General features: G+C 41.6%; 1 protein-coding gene across 5 annotated transcripts in view; it reads left to right on the forward strand.

The window, feature by feature from the left end:
• Nucleotides 1-21,260, forward strand: part of RERE (arginine-glutamic acid dipeptide repeats) — a 408,498-nt gene that overhangs the window by 187,010 nt on the left and 200,228 nt on the right. For 4 of the 5 annotated variants that reach the window (XM_061160480.1, XM_061160483.1, XM_061160481.1 and 1 more), the window contains exon 4: nt 776-901. The exons of the other annotated variant lie outside the window; for it this stretch is intronic. In XM_061160480.1, the coding sequence (XP_061016463.1) occupies nt 776-901 (126 nt within the window). The remainder of the gene's footprint in view (nt 1-775; nt 902-21,260) is intronic. 5 annotated transcript variants of the gene reach the window in all.

The raw sequence follows: 21,260 nt of genomic DNA on the forward strand, positions 1-21,260 counted from the left end.
GACTGTGCTGGCTTTCAGAAGTTGCTCCCTATTCTTTTGCTGGTTTTAAATATTTCTTGGGGAAAAAGAAAGACATGTATGATATGCACCAAACTGGTTTGGCTCCTAAAAGACATAATGTCTTTCTTGAACTTTATGCTCCAGCCTGTTCATTATACTCACCCTGTGGGCATTGTGAGCAAACTCAAGCTTGTTTGAAGGATGTTGTCTTTTTCTCTGGTGTTAAGCCTCTGTCTTCAGCTTTACAAAATGAAACTAGGACTTTGAGAAAATGGTAGGATATCTCTTGAGGCCCCCCACCCCCCATACTTTGAGCATTTCCTTATGAAGTATGTGTTTATGCCTCTAACATCTGTCCTTAGAAAACTCTTCTGAAAGCTCAGTTTGTCCGCTTGTGGTTCATTTTATAGTTGTGTTTATCTGACACCGTTGCATTTTTGTTTCTATTATAAGCAAAGCATGCCACTGTCACTGCGTTTTGACACTGTGTCACATCTTAACTTGGTTATTTCGAGGGGCACACACCATACTGCCTTACAACAGGCCCACACGAAAGTGTGGAGCCAGAGGGTCATATGTTTGTTCACGCCGGAGTGAGAAACAGCTTTGATGGATGCGCAAAGTTTAACTTGAGTGGTAAAACAGATTCTCTGAGATTTTGGAGACCATCTGCTAAAGGATTTGTGCAGAAACCCGCTTGTGTGCTGCGTGCCCCTAATAACCAGGGTCTGAGGGGACATCAGGCATGTTAACTGAAGACTGTTTTCTCTTTTAGGTCCACAACTCCCAGGCCTGTTGCAGATCTCCAACTCCTGCTTTGTGTGACCCCCCAGCATGCTCTCTGCCGGTGGCATCACAGCCACCACAGCATCTTTCTGAAGCCGGGCGAGGGCCTGTAGGGGTAAGGAGAATCCCGTTTTTAAAAGCTATCAATATTTTATATCCCATAGGGTATAAAATAGGATCATTGCCTCCCTCCCCAGAGCCCCTTTAAAAATGTGCTGTATTGTCTGTGTTTTTAAAGGAGTAACAAGTACATGCACAGAGGAAGCAAATACGGGACTTGCCTTACCCCTCTAGGACAGTTCCAGACGCTGGGGGGTGGTGGTGTAGGGGACTCTGGCACCAGCAGAGAGCACGCTGGGCTGCTGCAAGGAGCAGGAGCTGGCAATCAGCAGCGAGTATGGATGTTGGCAACTGAAATGGGGGAGAAGGGGGTAAGTGGGTCCACATGTGGAGTGTGCCTTTCCCCAGGATCCTTGGGACTTGTGGCCCGTGGCTCTGAACTGTGTGGGGTGCTGCCCTCCTGGGGGATGTTTGGTAGAGTGTTGCACAGAGGTAGCTGGGCTTTTCTGCAATGCCAGATATAGAATCAGTGTGTGACAGGCTTGGGTTGGCGTGTAGAGGTGGTGCTCTCAGCTGTGCCCCGGAAATCCTCTGTTCCCTGGTGGTGATTCGGGGCCTGCTGTGAGGCAGAGCAGGATGAAATGTCTTTAGCGCTGTATCCCTTGGAGCACAGGGCCTGGTGTTAGTGGTCCACGAGGGTTATTTTCATGTCTTACCTTCTTTGAGAGCTGTGTGTACACATCTGTGTTCATTTTCCTTCCTTTATGAGGATTTAATGCTAAAGTTTTCTGAAAGACTGGTGCTTCTTGTTCTGATTGATTGCTGTTAATCACTAAAGAAGTTTAAGACCCATCTTTCTCTTGTTTTATGTGATCTCGCCAGGGGGCTCGTACTCATGCTCAGTTAGAAAATAACACAAGAGAGTAGTCACCGCACGTACTCACACGATTCAGGATACTGGCGCTATGTAATGACTCATTCAGTTTCCCTGTAGAATATTATTACCTTGAGACTCAGAGAAGAGAGCACTCCAAATGGGCTGTAGCAGCACATGGGAAAGCTTTGGGAAGGAAGATAGGTATTGAGGAGCAAGGTGTGTTTCTGATACACTGGTAACGTAGGGCGGGCAGAGTGGAGGAGCCCTGCATGTGTGCATGCCAGCCTGTCCGTATAAGCAACATAGGCATTGAGCCTGGTGAAGCTGAGAGTTGTGAGAAGATGACTGCAGAACATCAGAGAAGAGCACAGGTTAGTGGGTCCTGGGAGGCAGACATGGGGATGTGAAACAGGGCCGGATTGTAGAAGGTTAGGAAAGGCAAGATTTTATGTGCTGGGCCAAAGAGAGCCTTTTTCATTCCAGGCAAGCCTGTCACTGCTTAAGAAGATTCATTGGGTAGCAGTGTGGAGTGGGGGAAATACTGAAAGTTCCAGTTAGGAGGCTAGGGCTGTCATCCATGCATGAAATGAAGAGGGCTAAGACAATGGAGATGGGGTATAAATAATTGTAATAAAATCAGGAATAATTGTCAAAACAACATTTTCATGTTTAGATAGTTGCCACTGTAATTTATCAAGAATGAGACCAGAAAAAAAGTTCACATATGGAAGCCTTGAAATTCCTGATATATAATAGTCAATCACAATGGAAGATAAAACCCAGTGTAGTGGATAAAAATCTAATTTTAATCCCTGGAGAGATATTGGCATCTTAAGGAACAAATTAGCAGTCCTGACTTGCCTGTTTCAGAAGCTCCAGCCTTTACCAATTACCGTCTTGTTTGTTTACGTGTGTGTGTGTGTATGAAATGGTTTTTATCTTTTAGACCGATACTATATTCTCTAATCAGTGTGAATGTCATTGTTAGACTGTTTCATTTATTGCAATACTCACTAACCAGGATTTGCTGAATGGATTTAAGGTTTTGCCCATAATAACATTGATTTTTGGTAAACTTTTTATATTAGCATTAGTGATGCCTAGTATTGATTTATTTAATTTTTTAGCAGTAAAAATATTATGTCTACCAGGAATTTAATTAAGTCCATGATCAGTGGTATACTCAGATACCATCCTGTGGAAGCTGGAGAAGATTCTGTAGTAAGATGACAGATCTTTTTTCAGTCAAGACAATGCTGTGTAAAGCTAACGTATTGATTGTTCTTTAACAACGCTTCATGCTGCCAAAGTCATTTGAGCTGGATCTGAATCGGATCCAGTTGGCAAAGCTCCCCTCCATGTGTGGAGCTCTCATAAATTCTGCAGGCCCACAGATCTGATACAGTGTAATGAGAGAGCTGCTGGGAGAAAAAATTGATTACAGGGCTGCAGACAATATCATTAACGTTTCCTGCCATGATACACCAGATGTCTTCTCTAATAGACTATTTTTGTTAATTTAGTTTTTATAGGATAGCATTGATTGCATCATAATTTAACTTTTCTTTGCATATTCAGGTATCTGTGATCTCTGTTTCTATACTAATGATGGCATCAACTCATAAGGTTTAATTTTTATTAATTTTTATCTGTTCATTTTAAAAGCATCTGTGTCAGAAAGGCAACATTTTTACTCATTCCTGAGAATCTGTTAGCTCAGATGCCTTCTAGCAAAAAGTACTGATTTACTGGAGTGGGTAGGGAGGGAGGTGAGAAGGCAAAGGAAGCATTGTCCAGATCCTCCCCAGACTGGGAAGAGATGATCTGCACCCCTAGCTGCTCCCCTTATCGTATTGGGGTTTAATTTGTGTGACAAAGGCTCTGTCCAGAGCAGAGAGGTGCAGCCATTTAAAGGGGACTTGAATGCATGTTCACGTCCACTGTGGTAGGCGTGGCTCTGCAGGCTGGAGTGCTTGTCAGGCGTACCCGTCCTCTCCTCACTGGAAGTTCAGTGCTCCTCACTAGGATGTTTAGTTACTTAGCATTTTTATTCTTTACTCTTACCTTTTTGTGCATTTAAGACCTCTGTGGGGGTAGCTAACAGATATTGTTACAAATACGACCATGTTTTGATAGTCGGTCAAGCTATTTTATGTCATTAAAAAAAATATTCACAGCAGCTTTATTCACAATAGAAAATTACTGGAAACAGCTTAAATGTTCTTTGATGGGTGAATGATCAAACCAAGTCATTATTTTTTTTTTTAGCTACTAGTTTTGTTTTTGGTGCATTATCCTTCAGAGAACAAATTTTTCTCATGATGAGTTCCTGTGTAACATGGACATGTTAACTAACCATCTGACCCTTAGTTTTCTCACTCATAAATGGGTATGCTACTATAGTACACTGATCACAAAGGGCTGTTGCAAAGGTGATTGAAATAATTCATTAAATTGCTTTGCCTGATGTCAAGTATATAATAAGCATTCATTAAGCAGTCTCTCTTATCACATAGAATTTTATTGTACAAATTCAGGTTTAAATAATTGATTGATTTTTCGGATATTCTTAATCTAAAGTCCCTAGGTCCCTAGATGGTTTTGTTGAGTTTAAGAGGGTCTGTGAACTTCCTAAAATTGCTTGCAAAGTCTTACACACACATGCATTTTCCTGGAGAGAATTTATATTTTTCAACTATGAATGATAATCAGTAGATTCCTAAGATTTAAAAATTAAGTTTAAAAACTGCTGTTCTCTAAAGTCTCTTGAGGTATGGGTCACTTGAAACCTCAAATCAGGAAAGTAACCTTTAAAATGACATAAAAATTAAAAAAAATTCTTTAATTGAGGCTATTTTCCAAATAAAGGCTATAGTTAAAACCCCCAAAACACAAACCAACAGCGCTCAAACCAGCTAACTGTTTGCTAAGGAGGTAAACTAACATGGAACAGTCACTGTGTGCTGAGGCACACTGCTGGTCTTTTTATGTAGCTTTCCCCATATGGTCTCCACAACAGGTGCTTCACGTACTTGCGATTTGGGGTACCATTTAATAATTAAAAGTAAATATTTATCATAAAATGCTATTTTAAAAGTAAAGCCAGTGGAGGAGATGCGAGAGTCACAAGTTCCATCCCTGAGCTGGGAAGATTCCCTGGAGTAGGAAATGGCAACCCACTCCAGTATTCTTGCCTAGAAAATTCCATGGACTGTGGGGCTACAGTCCTTGGGGTTGCCAAAGACTCAGACATGATTGAGGGCCTGAGCACGCAATTACATTTCTTAGCTGCTTGATGCTTATAAAGAGTTGTCATCTGGTTGCTTGTTTTGCCCTATAGGAGGTTTTAAGGATATCCTGCTTTTTCAGAGTTTACTGTAGTTTCTCCAGTTGCCTTCAACTATGCCCAAAATAAGCCTTTTATGTTTGACTGTGGTAAAAGTGTTAAAACCAGATTTTCAGAAAAAATGCCAGTACAGACGCTGTATTAATTTGGGGATTAGTCCATCTACCCTGAATGAAAGATGATTACTAGCTGTTAAATTTTAATGTAGCAAGTTTAAAAAATTCTTAAAACACCCAGTTGACCAGTGTTAGTATTAGTGAGCACATACCCACTTCCAGGTGAATTCCTTTCCTTTGAAGCTGTTATTTCCGCATCCTGCTTTCCCTTAGAAGCTGAATGCCAGCTAATTTGTTCTTAAGGCTATCTTCCATTATACTCATCTGCTCCTTTTATACAAAAGAGGCCTCGAGCCACATTTTCAGAACATATATTTGAATAACCTTAGGATTTTAAAACACTTTCACTGTTTAAGCAGTCTTTGCTACCATAGATCTGTATGAAATGTAATGGTTACTTTTAAGTTTTATTGAGCTCTCCCTTCTTTCAGGGATAATGCATCACCCTTGGTTACTTACAGGCACTGTGAGACCCTTTAACTTCTTTCAAGGGCTATTTCATGCTGTTTGAAAAATGTATAAGCAAATACGTGGTGTGCCCAGGCTTTACAAGTTCTCAGGAAGCAGTTTTACTAAGCGACATTTTAGGACGTGGAGGTAGAGCATGCAGTTTGTCTAGCTTAACTTTGTAGTGTTATCCGTCATTTTAGAATATCATAGTATTTTTAGTGACAGCGTTTCAAATAAATATCAAGGTCTTCAGCTTTTCTAAGTGCCTGGTGTGAAGATTAAGTAACTCACCTAAAGTTAATCAGCCCTTTTCCAGAATCTGAAAATTGTTATGCCTAACTCCTCTTAGTTAGCATTTTCTGTTTTTATCTTTGATCTACTGTTGTACTGTTAGATCGAATGGCAGATACTTATAATTTTTTCCTTTTTTTATTCCTTGTAAATAGACTTTATTTTTCAGAGCAATTTTAGGATCACAGGAAAAATTGAGTGGGAGGTACAGAGATTTCCCATATACTTCCTACCCAATACATGAATGCATGCATGTGTGTGTGCTAAGTTGCTTCAGTTGTAACAACTCTTTGCAACCCCATGGACTGTAGCCTGCCAGGTTCCTCTGTCTGTGGGATTCTCCAGGCAAGAATACTGGAGTGGGTTGCCATGCCCTCCCTCAGAGGATCCTCTCGACCCAGGGATCGAACCTGCATCTCTGATGTCCACTCCATTGGCAGGCGGGTTCTTTACCACTCGTGCCACCTGGCAAGTCCCCATACATGAATACCCTCCCCCATTAGCAATACTCCCACCAGAGTGGTGCATGTATTAACAGTCAGTGAATCGCCACATCATTATCATCCAAAGTGCATAGTAAGCTTTAGGTTCACTTTTAATGTGTTGTACATTCTTTGAGTTTGGACAAGTTTCCAATGCTTCACACAGAGTAGTTTCACTCCCCTGACAGCCCTCTGTGCTTCTCCTGTCCAGCTCTCCCTTTCCTCCTAACCCCTGGCAACCACTGATCTCTTTGCTCTCTCCTTAGTTTTGCCTTTTCCAGAATGTCATATGGTTGGAATCATAAAGGATGTAGCCTTTTTATGTTGACTCCTTTCATTTAGAAGTATGCACTCAAGATTCCTCCATGTAAAGACATGAAAAGTCATGCATAACAGTTTCTTTTTCACCATAAACAAAATTCCATTGTTTGGATGCACTACAGTTTATTTATCCTTTCATCTACTGAAAAAGATGGTATCCTTCTTCCAAGTTTTAGCAGTTATGAATAAAGCTGCTCTAGCAGCAGGGTATTGTGTGGACATAAGTTTTCAACTACTTTGGGAGCCTAATTGCAGGATTGTATGGCAAGAGTGTGTTCAATTTTCTGAGAAACAACCACACTATTTTTCAAAGTAGCTGTACAAGTCTGCATCCCTAGCAGCAGTGAATGGAAAGTTCCTGTTGCTCTACATCTTCAGCAACATTTGGTGATGTTGGTCTGGATTTTGGCCATTCCGTTAGGTGTGTTAGTGGTATCTCACTGTTGTTTAAATTTGGCATTTTCTTGATGACATACTGTGTGGAGTATCTTTTGTTAGGCTGTCTGGTCTGTTTTGACATCATACTGTTTATTTTTTATTGTTGAGTGTTCAGAGTTCTTGGTGTTTCCCAGGTGGCACTACTGGTGAAGAACCCTTCTGCCTGGGCAGGAGACATAAGAGGCTTGGGTTTGATCCCTGGGTCAGGAAGATCCCCTGGAGGAGGGCATCGCAGCCCACTCCAGTATTCTTGCCTGGAGAATCCCATGGACGGAGGAGCCTGGTGGGCTATAGTCTATCGGGTTGCAAAGAGTTTGACACAACTGAAGTGACTTAGCACACATGCAAGAGTTCTTTGTGTGTTCTGGATAACAGTTCTTTTATGAGACGTGTCTTTTGCAGTCTGTGGCTTGTATTTTTCTTGTCTTGACAGTGTCTTTTATAGAGTAGAGGTTTTTTTAATCTGTCAGTTCTTTCCTTCATGGGTTGTGCCTTTACTGTTGAGTCTAGGAAGTGATCTTCTAACCCAAGGTCATCTAAATTTTGTTCTGTGTTTTCTTCTTCTAAGATTTTATAGTTTGCATTTCATTTCACATTTAGGTTTGTTACCCATTTTGGGTTGATTTTTGTGTCTAGGTTATTATTATTTTTTTGGCACATGTATGTCCAGTTGTTTAGCACCATTTGTTGAAAAAATTTTCTTTTCTCTATTGCATTGCCTTTGCACCTTTGTTAAGCATCAGTTGACTATGTAGATCTGTTTCTGGGCTTGCTAATCTATTTCATTGCTCTAAATTGAGAGTAAAATGCAGACATCTTGACTGTTTACTCCTAAAGATTTAGATGTGTATTCTTTTTGTAAGAACGAGGACATTCGTTTATATAGCTACTATATAGTTATCAAAATCAGAAAATCTGACAGCAATACAATACTGAGGGAATCTGTAGACACTCACATTTTGTTGTACATCCCAATAATGCCCTCTACAGCAGTTTGCTTTTCTGACCTGATATCCAGACCAGCATCACACCTCTATTTACCATGTCTCTGTAGTCCCCTTTACTGTGAAGCAGCTCCTTAGTCTTTCTCTGCCTTTCATGACATTGACCTGTTTTTAGAGTCCAGCTCAGTTTCCCATAGTTCCTTGCTTCCTAGTTATTCGATTTTGGTTATGCATTAATTTTGGCAGAGTTGTCTATATTGTGTTCTGAGTCTCTACATCAGAGGACAGATGATGCTAACCTGTCACATTGTTGGTAATGGGAACTTTGATCACTTGGGTGAGTTACTAACTTTTCCTTTGTAAATAAGAAGTAATTTATAGGGAGAAACTTTGAGACCATGTAAATATCCTATGTGTATGTGCCCAGTTGTTCAGTCCTGTCCAACTTTTGTGGCCCCATGGACTCCTCTGTCATTGGAATTTTCCAGGCAAGAATTTTGGAACGGGTTGCCAGGGACTTCCCAGGTGGCGCCATGGTAAAGAATTGGACCTGCCAAGGCAGGAGATGCAAGAGACGTGGGTCTGATATCTGGGTTAGAAAGACTGCCTGCAGGAAATGTCCTGTTTGCCATCGAATTTTCACCCACTAATATTAACATCTCCCCTGGGGTAGGAAATTGCAACCCACTGCAGTATTCTTGCCTTGAAGATTCCATGGACAGACGAGCCTGGGGAGCTACTGTCTGTGGGGTTGAAAAGAGTCGGACACAACTGAGCATACACAGGCATACGGTATTAACACCTATTTTATTTTTTGCCTGAATCATTGTGGTGATTATGGAATGGACTCGTTTTCTCTTTTCTCTCAAACTCTGTCATTGAAAAATACATCAGAATTTACCTATCATCAACTCAGATGTGGAATTTTTGAGTAAAGTGAAAGAAAGAAAAGAAGAGACTAAGGAAGTGGGAAGGGAGAGGAGGAAGCCCTCAGAACATTTGAGCCCTTAGGGTCTTTCCATTTTTAGCAATACAAGGACTTTATGAATTTTCATTATTTTTGTAGAAAGAGGAAAAACCTGTGATGGTATTTTGTTCCATTTTTTACACTCCAGAAGAGAGAAAAGCTGCTTAGAAGTAATATATCATGGCTGTGGTTTTATATATATATACATATATATATATATAGGGGGTATGTGTGTGTGTGTTCAAATAATGGTGTTGGTTTGATTCATGTTGGCAGCGTTTACTAGTGATCAAGTTATTTCCTCTCTCTACACCTTGGTTTCCTCACTTGTAAAGCCAGAATATTACTTTAGTAGTTCTGGAGTGAGGCCCAGGAATGCACAGTTTTTCCAGGCGCTCCCCAGGATGTTGTGATGGGCAGCCAGCTTCAGCACATGGAAGTCTGCCCCCAGTGACTGCTGTGGAGGCGGAGCCGATGGCGTCCTGTGTAGGATGCAGAACTTCTGGTGCAGTTCCAGGATCCCTTAGTGTTTCTTAAACTTCAGTGTTTTATGTCCTTAAAATTTTTTGTGGTTCTCCCATATTACTTAATGTCCTACCTCCCCCAGCACACAAATTATATCCCTAAAGCAACATTAAAGGATTATTTATAAATAAATTCAAACCAAACTTAGAAAACCAATGAAATTCTAACTGCCAATGTTAATTTGATAGAATTAGTTTGATGGTATTTTGCTGAAATGAAATAGCCACTTGTGACATAAATTTGTTACTGATTGCTTATTGCCCAGGTTACTGGGGCCTAGGGAATGGTGTATGACATTTAGATTACTGGGTTCCTTGTGGTGACTCAATTTTTCTCTCATGAAAAACCTGTTTAAGTTTCAAAGTATAGCTGCCATGTTGTGACTTTGCCCTTACCTGGCACCACTATGACATGTTAGGTTTATTTTATTGACATACTTAGCTTGTGATAGTTATACTAGTACTGCTTAGTTTTTTTGGGAGGAAAGGTTGTTTGTATTTGATACTTTACTTTTTTCCCTTTTATTTTTAGATAAATTCAGATATACAAATAAGTATCATCAATATTAATAGTAAAATTAGCACATACAACCTTTACCTAGATTTATCTATTAATAGTATACCCCTGTTTTATAAAATTAATTTTTATTGGTGTATAGTTACTTTACAGTGTTGTGGAGTTTCTACTGTACAGCAAAGTGACAACTGTATGTATACATACATTTCCTCTGTTTTGGATTTACTTCCCATTTGAGTCACCACAGAGCACTGGGTAGAGTTCCCGGTGCTCTACAGAAATTTCTCATTAGTTATCTGTTTTATGCATAAGTGTATATTTGCCTATTCAATTCATAAGTGTATATTTGCTCAGTCTCCCAATTCAACCACTGCCCAGTGGAACTACTTAGTTTTTAATTGTATGTAAACATTCAGAGTCAAAATCATGTTAAAAAATTTAAGGTACACATTGAAATGAAACTGAGTTAGCCCTGTCCTGCTTCCAGCCTCCCCTTTCTTGCTTCTCTCTGAGAGAGTCAGTCAGGTAGCGTCCCTGACACCATGCGGGGCTTCTCTGTATGCCCATTGTCCCCAAGGGATCTATGGGAAACTGTCTCTGGGACCCGCCTCAGATGCCAGCATCCTGGACACTCAGGTTCCATCATCAGCCCTTTGTATCTACGATTCCACATCCTTAGACATGGAGGACTGACTCTATGTCTTTTGATAAAGTCTTGCATATGCATAGATCCACACAGTTCAATGAAGTTCATACCCGTGTTGTTCAAGGGTCAACTGCATAATCAGTTGTTTCGGCACTCAGTCAAGGGGCTGTCCACAATTCCCTGGCAGTTCAGTGGTTAGGACTTTCACTGCGGAGAGCACGGTTCAGTCCCTGCTCAGCAAGCTAAGATGCCACAAGCTGAGCAGTGTGGCGGCTCCCCACTTTGGCCCCCAACCTCCTCAATCAAAGGGTTGTGTTGCACTCATCTTTTTGTTTGCAGTGCTCAGAGCAGTTCTTGGCTCCAGGAAGCTTCTTAACCATTAAATTAATAATTTGCTTCATTTAAAAGATACGACAAAAGCACATTATTATTAGGCTTTCTTATTGGCTCCGATGGTAAAAAAAAGTCTACCTGCCAATACCGAGATGTGGGCTCGATCCCTGGGTTGGGAAGTTCCCTTGGAGGAGGAAATGGCAACCCCTCCAGTAATCTTGCCTGAGAAATCCCATGGGCAGAAGAGCCTGGCGGGCTTCAGTCCATGGGGTCGCAAAAAGTTGGACACGACTGAGTGACTAAGCATGCACATTATTATTATTTTTTATCAGATAAATAGAGACACAAAAAGGAATATATTAAATGTGACTGAATGGGAACATTGACATGAAGTGTAGCATTTAATACAGTTAAGAGACTGGCACTAGGCAGGGAAACCTCGTTTGCATGCTTGTATTTTTTAGAAGCAAGTGACTGTTGGGGATCTTTCTGCTTTGCTTGCCACTTCCCCTAAAAATGAGAGAGTTGTGGGACCAGGAGAGTATTCCTGGGTATAGTTTTAGTGATTAGATTGCAGTATATGGCTCAAGTTTAGCTTCTTTCCTCACCTGCTCTAATTCTCATGGGCTTGTGGATTGCATATAGCATACACCTTTACACAGGCGTGTATCAGGTTTTCAGCTAACATAGGATGAGACTGTTTTATTGTGTTTTTATTTGATGTCTGATCTATGATGCTGGCTTTTGCTCTTCGAATCTTCATTAGAGGAGAGCTTCCCTTGTAGCTCAGCTGGTAAAGAATCTGCCCGCAATGCGGGAGACCTGGGTTCGATCCCTGGGTTGGGAAGATCCCCTGGAGAATGGAAAGGCTACCCACTCCAGTATTCTGGCCTGGAGAATTCCAGGGACTATACAGTTCACGGGGTTGCAAAGAGTCAGACATGACTGAGTGACTTTCACACTTTCACTACTGTGTTCTTACAATGGAAAAGGGATTCATTGTTACAGAGAGGGAGGCGTTGCTGTTTGTGGGCCTGCTGCCCTTTGTTCTAGCCTCTTGACACCGCTGCTCCTCCTTGAGGCCCTAAGGGAATGGACCCTGCTGCTGCTGCACTGCCCCAGGGCCTGTAACAATTTATAGTTTGGATGGAAAGCAGAAGGACCTAAAAAGGCAGCTGTAAAATGCCTTGGGGTCCCCTAATGGAAGATGTGTGTGGTGACCTTGGATGGCTGCAGCCCTTGGGATCACAGTGCCTTGATCCAGAGAATCCTGGAGAGGTGCTTTGGTATCACATCCACTCTGGCTCCCAGGCTCACATCCAGGGTGGAAGGTGGGGCTCGCTGTCCATAGCAACACAGTTAAAGCTGAGTGGCATTAGGGGAGCCCTGGGATATAGTATAACTGGAATGTGGGACATTCTGTCTGAGATAGGAACAGTTGGATTTGTACTTCAATTGGAAATCGCCGGCTTGTTTTCAGTCTAAATTTTGTTTTGGTTTTGAATATTTTCCTGGTACATAAAGATGCAGGAATACCCTTAAATGTAGTATTACCACTAAATTTATTTTTTGGTTAAATTTTCCTGAAAGTTTAGGGACTTTATGTCCTTCTATGTTGGAATGGGGACATAGGGGTTGATACCTATACTGCTTCCTCCTGGTTTTTCCTTCTGTTAGTAGCATCTTCTTGGATGTATTAAAGTGTCTGCAAATGTCCAGACATCAGTACACTAACCATGATGATTGAATATCAGTCTCTTCTTAAGAGATTTAGCAGATTTGTTCCCAAGATCAGAATTCACAAAGTTACCTGATGCACTGTTAAAATTATTTTAAAGAAAAACAGTTGGCAGATGATGATAGTTATGCTTAATCTGTAAACTTGAAATGCTGCTATGGGTCCTGTGGGTTAAGTGGAGAAGAAACCTCTATGAGGTGTCTAGGGATTCTCTAGAAATGGGTGAGGAGTGACAGAAAATACAGGGGTGACAGTTTAAGGATTGCATCACAGAAAAGGGACTGTGATTAAATTCCCTGATGTCGTCCCTGAGCTGTATGGCTGAAGATAACACTCTCTCCTTCTGTTAAAGACAAGAATCAATACTCACTCCTTGATGGGCTAAATTATTAAAAAATAGCCCTTCTGACATTGTTTCATTATCTGGGATTTGCCCCTGCTGGTGATCTGCTGGCAACATATGGGTATTTATTTGCTAGGCATTTTGTGTTAAAATTATTCCGTTGGTGGTGGAACCCTTTGGATAATTTCCTTCCACTTTACAGTGCTCTTCAATAGATTTGTGATTTGCTTCTGCCTAAGTGGTTTTGTATCTTTTGGAGTTATTAAACAAAGTGGTGGGGATATATTCACATTTTTTCAAAACCTTGTTTGTTCTGTTTTCTCTTTTGTAGCTGTGGGCAGGTGGTTAACGGACTGTTTTAGTGATACCCATAGCAAACATCAAATGCCTCTAGCTTGTTAGGTCAGCCTGACACATTGATTAATGTATGCTGAATTTTGTATTCTTCCCTTATGAAGAAAATTATATAAGAAATTGACTTGTTTTTTAGAGGTAGTTTACTGAGCCATCAGGGAAGCCTTTTTAATGAGAAGGAGGATATTAATTATTAGGTGGCTGACAACCAACCCACCATCTGAAAACAAAGTGGTGGAAAAGAATGCAGCCCCATATTGTGAGCTTCAGGGAGAGAAAAAAGAAACTAGCCCTGGTTCTCTTGTTAGCGCTGGCAGTGTCCCTGGTCCCAGGATAGTGCAAAGGTCAGGGCATGAGGCAGAGCTCTCACGGGTGGCCCTTTGCCACATCCAGCAGACTGGGTTGCTGACGTGGCTTTGTCCTGTGGATGCACAAGAGGACTGTCCCATTGAACTTGTCTGTGGGGTTGGAACCTGGGTGAAGTTCGAAGCCTTCTGCCCTTCTGCAGTCTCTCTGAGGGGAGATAAGACTCTGCTTCAGTTTCTCAAAATTGGTGGTTTTGAAAACCAAAGTATGTTTTGGTTCTATGTATTTATATTTAATATTTATATTAAATATATTTGTATTCTCTTGGTGGAGACAGAACCATTTATAAAGATTTTTTATTCAATCTCAGAGTCCAGTTAGCCGGATGAAGCCATGTTGAGAGATGTTAGTCCTTGTTGTAGAATTGTGAGCTAAGGCAAAGGAACCCTTGTAACAGTCACAACTCTGTGTCCCTGGAAAAACGGATCAGGTTAGAGAATCCCTTTATCTTGTGTGGAGGGGAGAGGGTTGAGAGGCGAGGGAAGCTAATGAAGAAAGTCTGGAAAGAGAGAAAGCATGAAAGTACATTACTGACCTCAGTGACGGGATGGGAAGTGGCTGCCGTGCATGACACCCGGCCTCATTGGGCGCATGGCTGCCCTGGAGAGGCTCCTCTGCAGGAAAGCTCATGGGTCCAGTGGACGCAGGCTGGCTCCTGGGGGTCGACTGTCTGGAGAGAGCTGCTACTTCTGGACATGACGGCCCAGCCCCGAAGCTCCCCAGGTGTCTGTGCTGCAGGGCAGGGGTGCCTTCCAGGTGCCACCTGTCATGCTGCCGGCAGCCTCTCTCCTGCTGGTGGTTAATTATTTTCTCTTCTGTGCCGTCTCTTCTTCCACCATCATCTTTTATTGTGCTGCTTTTTTGTGTCATTGATTTTCTGTTTCCTGGACCAGGTTCACAGCTCCAGCTTCTGTCCAGTTGGTTCTGGTTGAGTGAGTGACTACAGGGCATGGATGGTAGTCTGTCCAAGAGCCTAAAAGAGGTGGTGGTGAGGCTGATTCTTTGTCCACTGGCCGACCCTAGTGAGGAAGCCTGCAGAGTATGCACTGTGTCCGGTCATCTCAAGATGACCACATAGTGGTCATCTCGAGAATACAGGCTAGGTTTTCAGCTTGTTTTATGAAGCTGTCTTGAGTGCAGTTGAAATTCTTCTGAGCATATTGCTTTCTCCAGAAGAAAAAAAGACATTGCCCTTTTATGTTTGGGGAGAAAGGCTGAAGGGCTGAGACCCAGACAACCTCTGGTTTTATTTCTTGGTTGGATGAAAAGATGCCTTTCTGCTTCTCTTGAGGAAATGTCATTATCCTAACAGTGATTGGTGAACCCAAGGCAGTTAGTTGAGCAGAGGAATGTGTTCTTTTGGAAGATGGACTAGAAAACCATCAGCAGGATGGGTCATTTAAAGAAAAAAGGATTGATCATTTAAAAAAAAATCCACTGAAATGTTTATTTACAAAATTACAGTGTAACTCCTGTGCTTTGAAAGCCTGGTTATTGTCCTGGTCCTGTCAACTGACTGTGCACTGTAATATATAACTGACTGAGAAGTGGTGTGCTGCAGGCCTTAGTGCTTTCCTCTGACAGTAACCTTGTAACAGTGAGATTTCAGGCAAAATATCTTCGTATCTAAATCTTTTAGTCATGGAATTTTAGCATGCTGGTTTTTATTCTACCCAGTTTTCTAGTTCTGTGCATTTTTTCTGCCCATTGGCTTATTGTTTGGGTTATCATTTTAGGTATGTGGTTTAACAAGAAACAATATGAATGTCTTTGAAAATTCAAATGCCTGTTTAAAAATGAGCAACAGTGGAAATTAAATGGTTATGAGCTTGCTATTTTAGCACCTCGTGGAAACAGTGAGAGGAAACTTGGTTAGCTTTCCCTTTCCACTGGTGCATGCTCTGGGCATCTGTTGAGTTTAATAATGCTTTTGACCTTTGGGGTCCTGAACTTGAAATTTCTCCTAGGTCTTTGGGAGGTGGGGTGGTGCTAAAGCACTATCACATACTCTGTCATCATTATTTTCATAGATACATCACTCCAAATTAAAAATCCCTGAGGGTTGTTAATTCATTAGAGAAATTTGCTTTCTTATTCAAATTGGGTTTTCTCTATAAGGGAGATAAAATACAGGGTAGTTCACTAGATTTCTAAGGCATAGGCTGTTTTGTGCCCGGAATACTGGTTGGAGACATTTTGTGCTTGGGTCAGCTTTTTTTCTAGGCAAATTTTACATCTCACAAACTAAAACTACATATTTATGCACACAGGTGTTTATGAAAAAGAGGCTCAGTTCCCAGAGAAGTGCATCATCTTATTTTGTGTTACCGCTCAGGTAGCTGACTAGTAACATTATTACTTACTGACAGGTGCTTTTTGCTCCCAGGGATGGCAAGCTTTCTCGGTAAAGTGCTAGATAAGAAATGTTTTCAGTTTTGTCTTCTCTGTGGCCTCTAGTCATATTGGTCACAGACCATCTGTGACAATGTTGCTGTGTTCCAGTAAAGCTTTGTTTACAGAAATAGGTGGGCTGGATAATTGCCTGTGGGCCGTTGTTTGCTGACTCCTGTTGTTGTTTAGTTGCTCAGTGGTGTCCGACTGTTTTTGACCCCATGGACCATAGCCCGCCAGACTCCTCTGTCCATGGGTTTTCCCAGCCAAGAATACTGGAGTGAGTTACCATTTTCTTCTCCGGGGATCTTGCCGACCCAGGGATCAACCTCATTGGCAGGCGGATGCTTTAATCCTGAGCCACCAAAGCATTTTCTCTGTGGCCTCAGGACTATGTAAGGGGCGTGTGGTTTGCTGAGTTAGTGGGCAGTTCCTTTTTTCTTTCCTCTGTTATTTTGAACTGGTGAATATGTTATTTATTTAATTTCTCTCTATACACCACCCCCCCCCCCCCCCGCCCCGACCCGGCCCCATCCTGACCTTAATGATTTCTGTAGAGTACACTAATAAGTATTCCTAGCAAGAACTCATTCTCACTAATGATCCTGGAGGATTTTTGCAGTATGTTTACGTACGAGGAGCAATTAAATGTTTTTTTCAGCTTGTTTCTTCTTTGGTAATTAGCTTATACCTGTAGAGAAATTTTGAAAGGGTAAATGTGCATAATAAAAGAAGTTGAAGTTCATGTCCTAATTTTTCTTGTGGGTCTTTTTTGGTTAATTTTTTGAATTAAAAGATACTGCAGCAAAATATTAGGACAGCAGAAAAACCTTTCTATCTCTACTTAATAAAAAATAGGGCTTCTGTTTGATTTAGTATTTAACAGATAAATATTGATATGGGCAAATACTTTAATGTTTGTTGCTAATAAAATAAAACATTTGAAAGCCACATAGACAAAGGAAATTTACCCAAATAAAATGTAGTCCACAGTCACAGGTGACATGTCTGATTCTAGCCATTAGCTTTTAAATACGCTCTTGCTCACAAGGCATCCTGGGAAGTGAGTGGGGATGGCTCTGTGCCAACCTCTCTTCACCCTTGAAGAACAGCATAGAAACTCATCTGATTGACAGTGGTTCTTGCAAGTCTAGTTTAAAGGACACTATTGTTATTATCATGACATAAGTATGGAAACTGTTTTTAAGAAACATTATTAATTATTGACAGATTCTGTTCATAACCAGATAGAATATTAGAGTTTCAAATTTTATTTGAGACTAGGGTTTGAAGATTTATGTCATAGCTTAAACAAATGAGCTATGTATTATTTGTTCTTAGTTGCTACAGTGCTGGCTTTGTTGTTGTTGTTCAGTTACCAAGCGTGTCTGACTCTTTGTGACCCTGTGGACTGCAACATGCCAGGCTAAATTATTATAAAATTGTCTGTGACTTCTGCACGTGCCCTCCCTCCCCGCCCCAATATCTCCTTTTCACATACACTTTGTTATAGATGAAGTGGTACACTCTGACCACGGCCATTAGATCTGGCTTTGTCTTCACTAGTTGACCGTAGTGTTTTTGCTGTATCTTACTACCCAGTGTCATACATACTTCATGTAATTTGTCATGAGTACACACTCCTGCTCATTTCTTTTGCTTGTGATTATGACTAAGTGTTAATAATTTCCCTTCGCTGAGAGGTAGGTTGCTCTTACAGAAGGAGTAGCCAGCTGGCTTCTGTTTTCACCTCTGCTATCAGTGCTTCATGGGTGTGTTACTTTAGGCAAGCTGTTTAATATTTTAGAACGTAAGTTTCCATCTGTCTGTCAAATCGAGGTAATAACTTTGTCTTGCTTACTTCACAGTCAGCTTATTCTCTTGTAAGAACAGGAGGTAACATAGCACTTTGGAAGTTTTGTGGTAGTCTACAAATGTAGGAGAACCTGTCGACTGGCTGTATATAATGAAAACCCAAATCATAGCAGTGAAAAGCCTGTATTCTTATGTGAAACAAGGTCCTGGATGTGCCATCCAGAGTTGAGAGAGTGGCCATGACCGTCAGGTGTGTAGTTTCCCACTGTCTGCACCATTGTCCTTGGTGTGGTTTCCATTCTCAAGGTTTCCTTGTGGTCACAGGTGGCCATTGCAGCTACTGCGGTCAGATCCATGTTCTCGGTCCGTGTTACTCAAATCACAGTCCACGGACTGAAGTGTTTGTTACTAGTACACCATGTATTGAGTGCAGAAAGTAACCATTCAGAAACTTTTAGAGCCGTTTCACATTGCCACACCGTTTTATTTGTGTTTTATCAAAGTGTCACCCTGCTGTGGGTTGGGAGAAACGTTCTCCACTCTGGCCAGGCGCAGAGAGAGGAGGGCCCATCAGAGCTGATCTAGTGCCGCTGCCTGACGACTTCAGTTTGTGCAGGTCTTCAGGGGAGGCAGTTGCTTCAGGGGAGGCAGTAACACAGGAGTTCTGTTAGTAAGCAAAACGGGGAGAGTGGAGGCTGAGTTAGGCAAGTCTGAAACTGCAACACCATTCAGCACAGTATCATATCCACAGATGCACCCAGTTCCCAAGTAGCAGTGACCCCAGACGTCATTTCTGGGGATTAGGAGAATTAATGCATATCTCAGATGGGGAAACATATCTAGGATGCTAAAAGCAGAGTACAGTGACATAACAGATTATATAGTGATCATTTGTAGAAAAGAACACTTGCAACAGATTTTAAATTTACTTATATTTTTATAACTTAGAACTAAATTTGTGAACTTAGTTATGTTTTGTTACAGTTCACCTTAAACCAACATGAATTATCTTCTTGCAAATATGATTGTTTGATTCTCCTAGGGTAAGATATAGAAGTAGGACTCTTTACAAAGATGACTTTTTAAAGGTAGCTTTTTGTTGGTTTTAAATTGGCATGATCCTCTTTCATATGTTGTAGTGCATACCAGTGTATGTGTGTGTATATGTATGTGTGTATGCAGATGTACACAGGCAGGAAGTTGTAGGGGGGTTTATTTATTTGTTTTTAATTTTAAAAGTTTAAAAAATTACTTGGCCATGCTGCATGGCATGTGGAATCTTAGTTCCCCAACCAGGGATTAAACCTGTGCCCCCTGCAGTTGAAGCATGGAGTCTTAACCACTGGGCCACCATAAAAGTCCAAGTAGGGAAGGCTTTAAAAGACAATTAGGGCTTCCCTGATAGCTCAGTTGGTAAAGAATCCACTTGCAATGCAGGAGACCCTGGTTCGATTCCTTGGTCGGGAAGATCTGCTGGAGAAGGCATAGGCTACCCACTCCAGTATTCTGGCCTGGAGAATCGGATGTGACTGAGTGATTGTCACTTTCACTTTATTAAAATGAAGTGGATTGTTATTTAGTTGAATTTTGTTTGTGTTTTCCAACTTTAATTTCACTGTCTTCTTTCATTGAGAAGAGGAGGTATGGAAAATGTCTTCACTATGAATGTAATGCTTCATGTTGGCATTGCAGTATTTCTTCCTTTTATAAAAGTCTGTGCTTCCTTCCAGTGAATTAAGTCCTCTTATTGTGTAGTATTTGCTACTAAGCACATTTCCAGGCAGGGATTTAAAAAAGAGTGATAGCTGCATCTTTAAGAGAAAATCAGAGTTCTTACCTGCAATTGTTTGTGAGAGGTTCAAGGCATAAGTGAGTGTCTTTAAAGTAGCTTAAAAAGCTGTGTGTTTGCCATGGTCTGTGTGCATTGCTGAGAATGTGCCACATGATGGAACCCTGGCCATTGGTCTAAGGAGGACGTGTCCTAATGAACCGATGGATTTGGGATTGGCTTTTACAGATAGGTGTGGTAGAAGGGAGAAGACCGTGGGTTCGAGGTAGAGAAACTGTTTCCACTGATGGCTTGTTGGCTTAGAGCGGTTCTCGTTAGATAGATACTTTGCAGTCACAGAGGCTGAATTTGGACATGGCAAGATGATGAACGAGGTCCTTTCATTGACTGGTAGAGACAGTTTTGCATCAAAAACTGGTGATTGTGCTTGGCTTTTCATCCAAAGGGATTATTTGGCATTTTTGTTTGTCCTTTAATCAGTGAAGGTAGTGCTGGTGGTGGATTTGCTGTTCACTGTCAGCGAGGATGCTTGCCTTGGTCACAGACGGTCAATGGCTGCTGGGAAGGTCAGGGCTTCTCTTGCTTTGAGACCATCTGTTGTTTTGACCATTCTGTTTGAAGCATATGTACCTTTTCCTCTTGTTTTATCGCAGAAAAGCCTCTTCACACCACCACGTTATTCACAGAGAAGAACTTGCCTTAACTGCCATCACAGGTGTCTTGATCTTTGCTTTCTTGCTGCCCTGTGGAAGTGGGGACAAGACATGGTGGCTCTGATGGCAGCGCTGCGGGGCCCTCTTGCAGCCGTCTCTTCAGCTCTCAGTGGGAAGAGGTCTGCTGGCTTCCTCCTTTGTAGAGAACAAACATTTGGGAAGCTCCACTCAAACCCTCACATCTGAGATAGCTGAATGACTTGCTGTTGCTCTGGACACTGACAGAACAATACCGTTAAGTCTGGGTGGTTTGGAGAGTAATTGATTGGCAACTCTTTCTACTCAGCAGTTCTTCCACTGTTCCAGAAAAAGAAACTGCTGGAGTCTTCTGGGTGAGCATGTGGTCGGTGGGAGGGAGGCAGGGAGTGTGAGTCAGCCCGGCTGAGGAGGCTGCAGGAGCGGAAGTCAAGGAACCTTAGAGACTGACTCAGTTAAGGGGAGCAAATGCAATTTGAGGACTAGACTTTCCAGACCAGCAAATTAACAGTGTGTTTACCCTATTGCCTGGAATCATTGCCTTCATCTCGCCTTCTAAGTGTGAACTCATTAAGATGGGAAGAATTGCAGCTTTCACTTTGGAAAGTTTAAAGGCATGGTTATATGTCTTTTGCAGCAGCATCAGAATTCCAGCTCTACTGGCATGGGCTTTGAGT

This window comes from Dama dama, chromosome 14 (genome assembly GCF_033118175.1).
Source record: "Dama dama isolate Ldn47 chromosome 14, ASM3311817v1, whole genome shotgun sequence".
Taxonomy (NCBI): domain Eukaryota; kingdom Metazoa; phylum Chordata; class Mammalia; order Artiodactyla; family Cervidae; genus Dama; species Dama dama.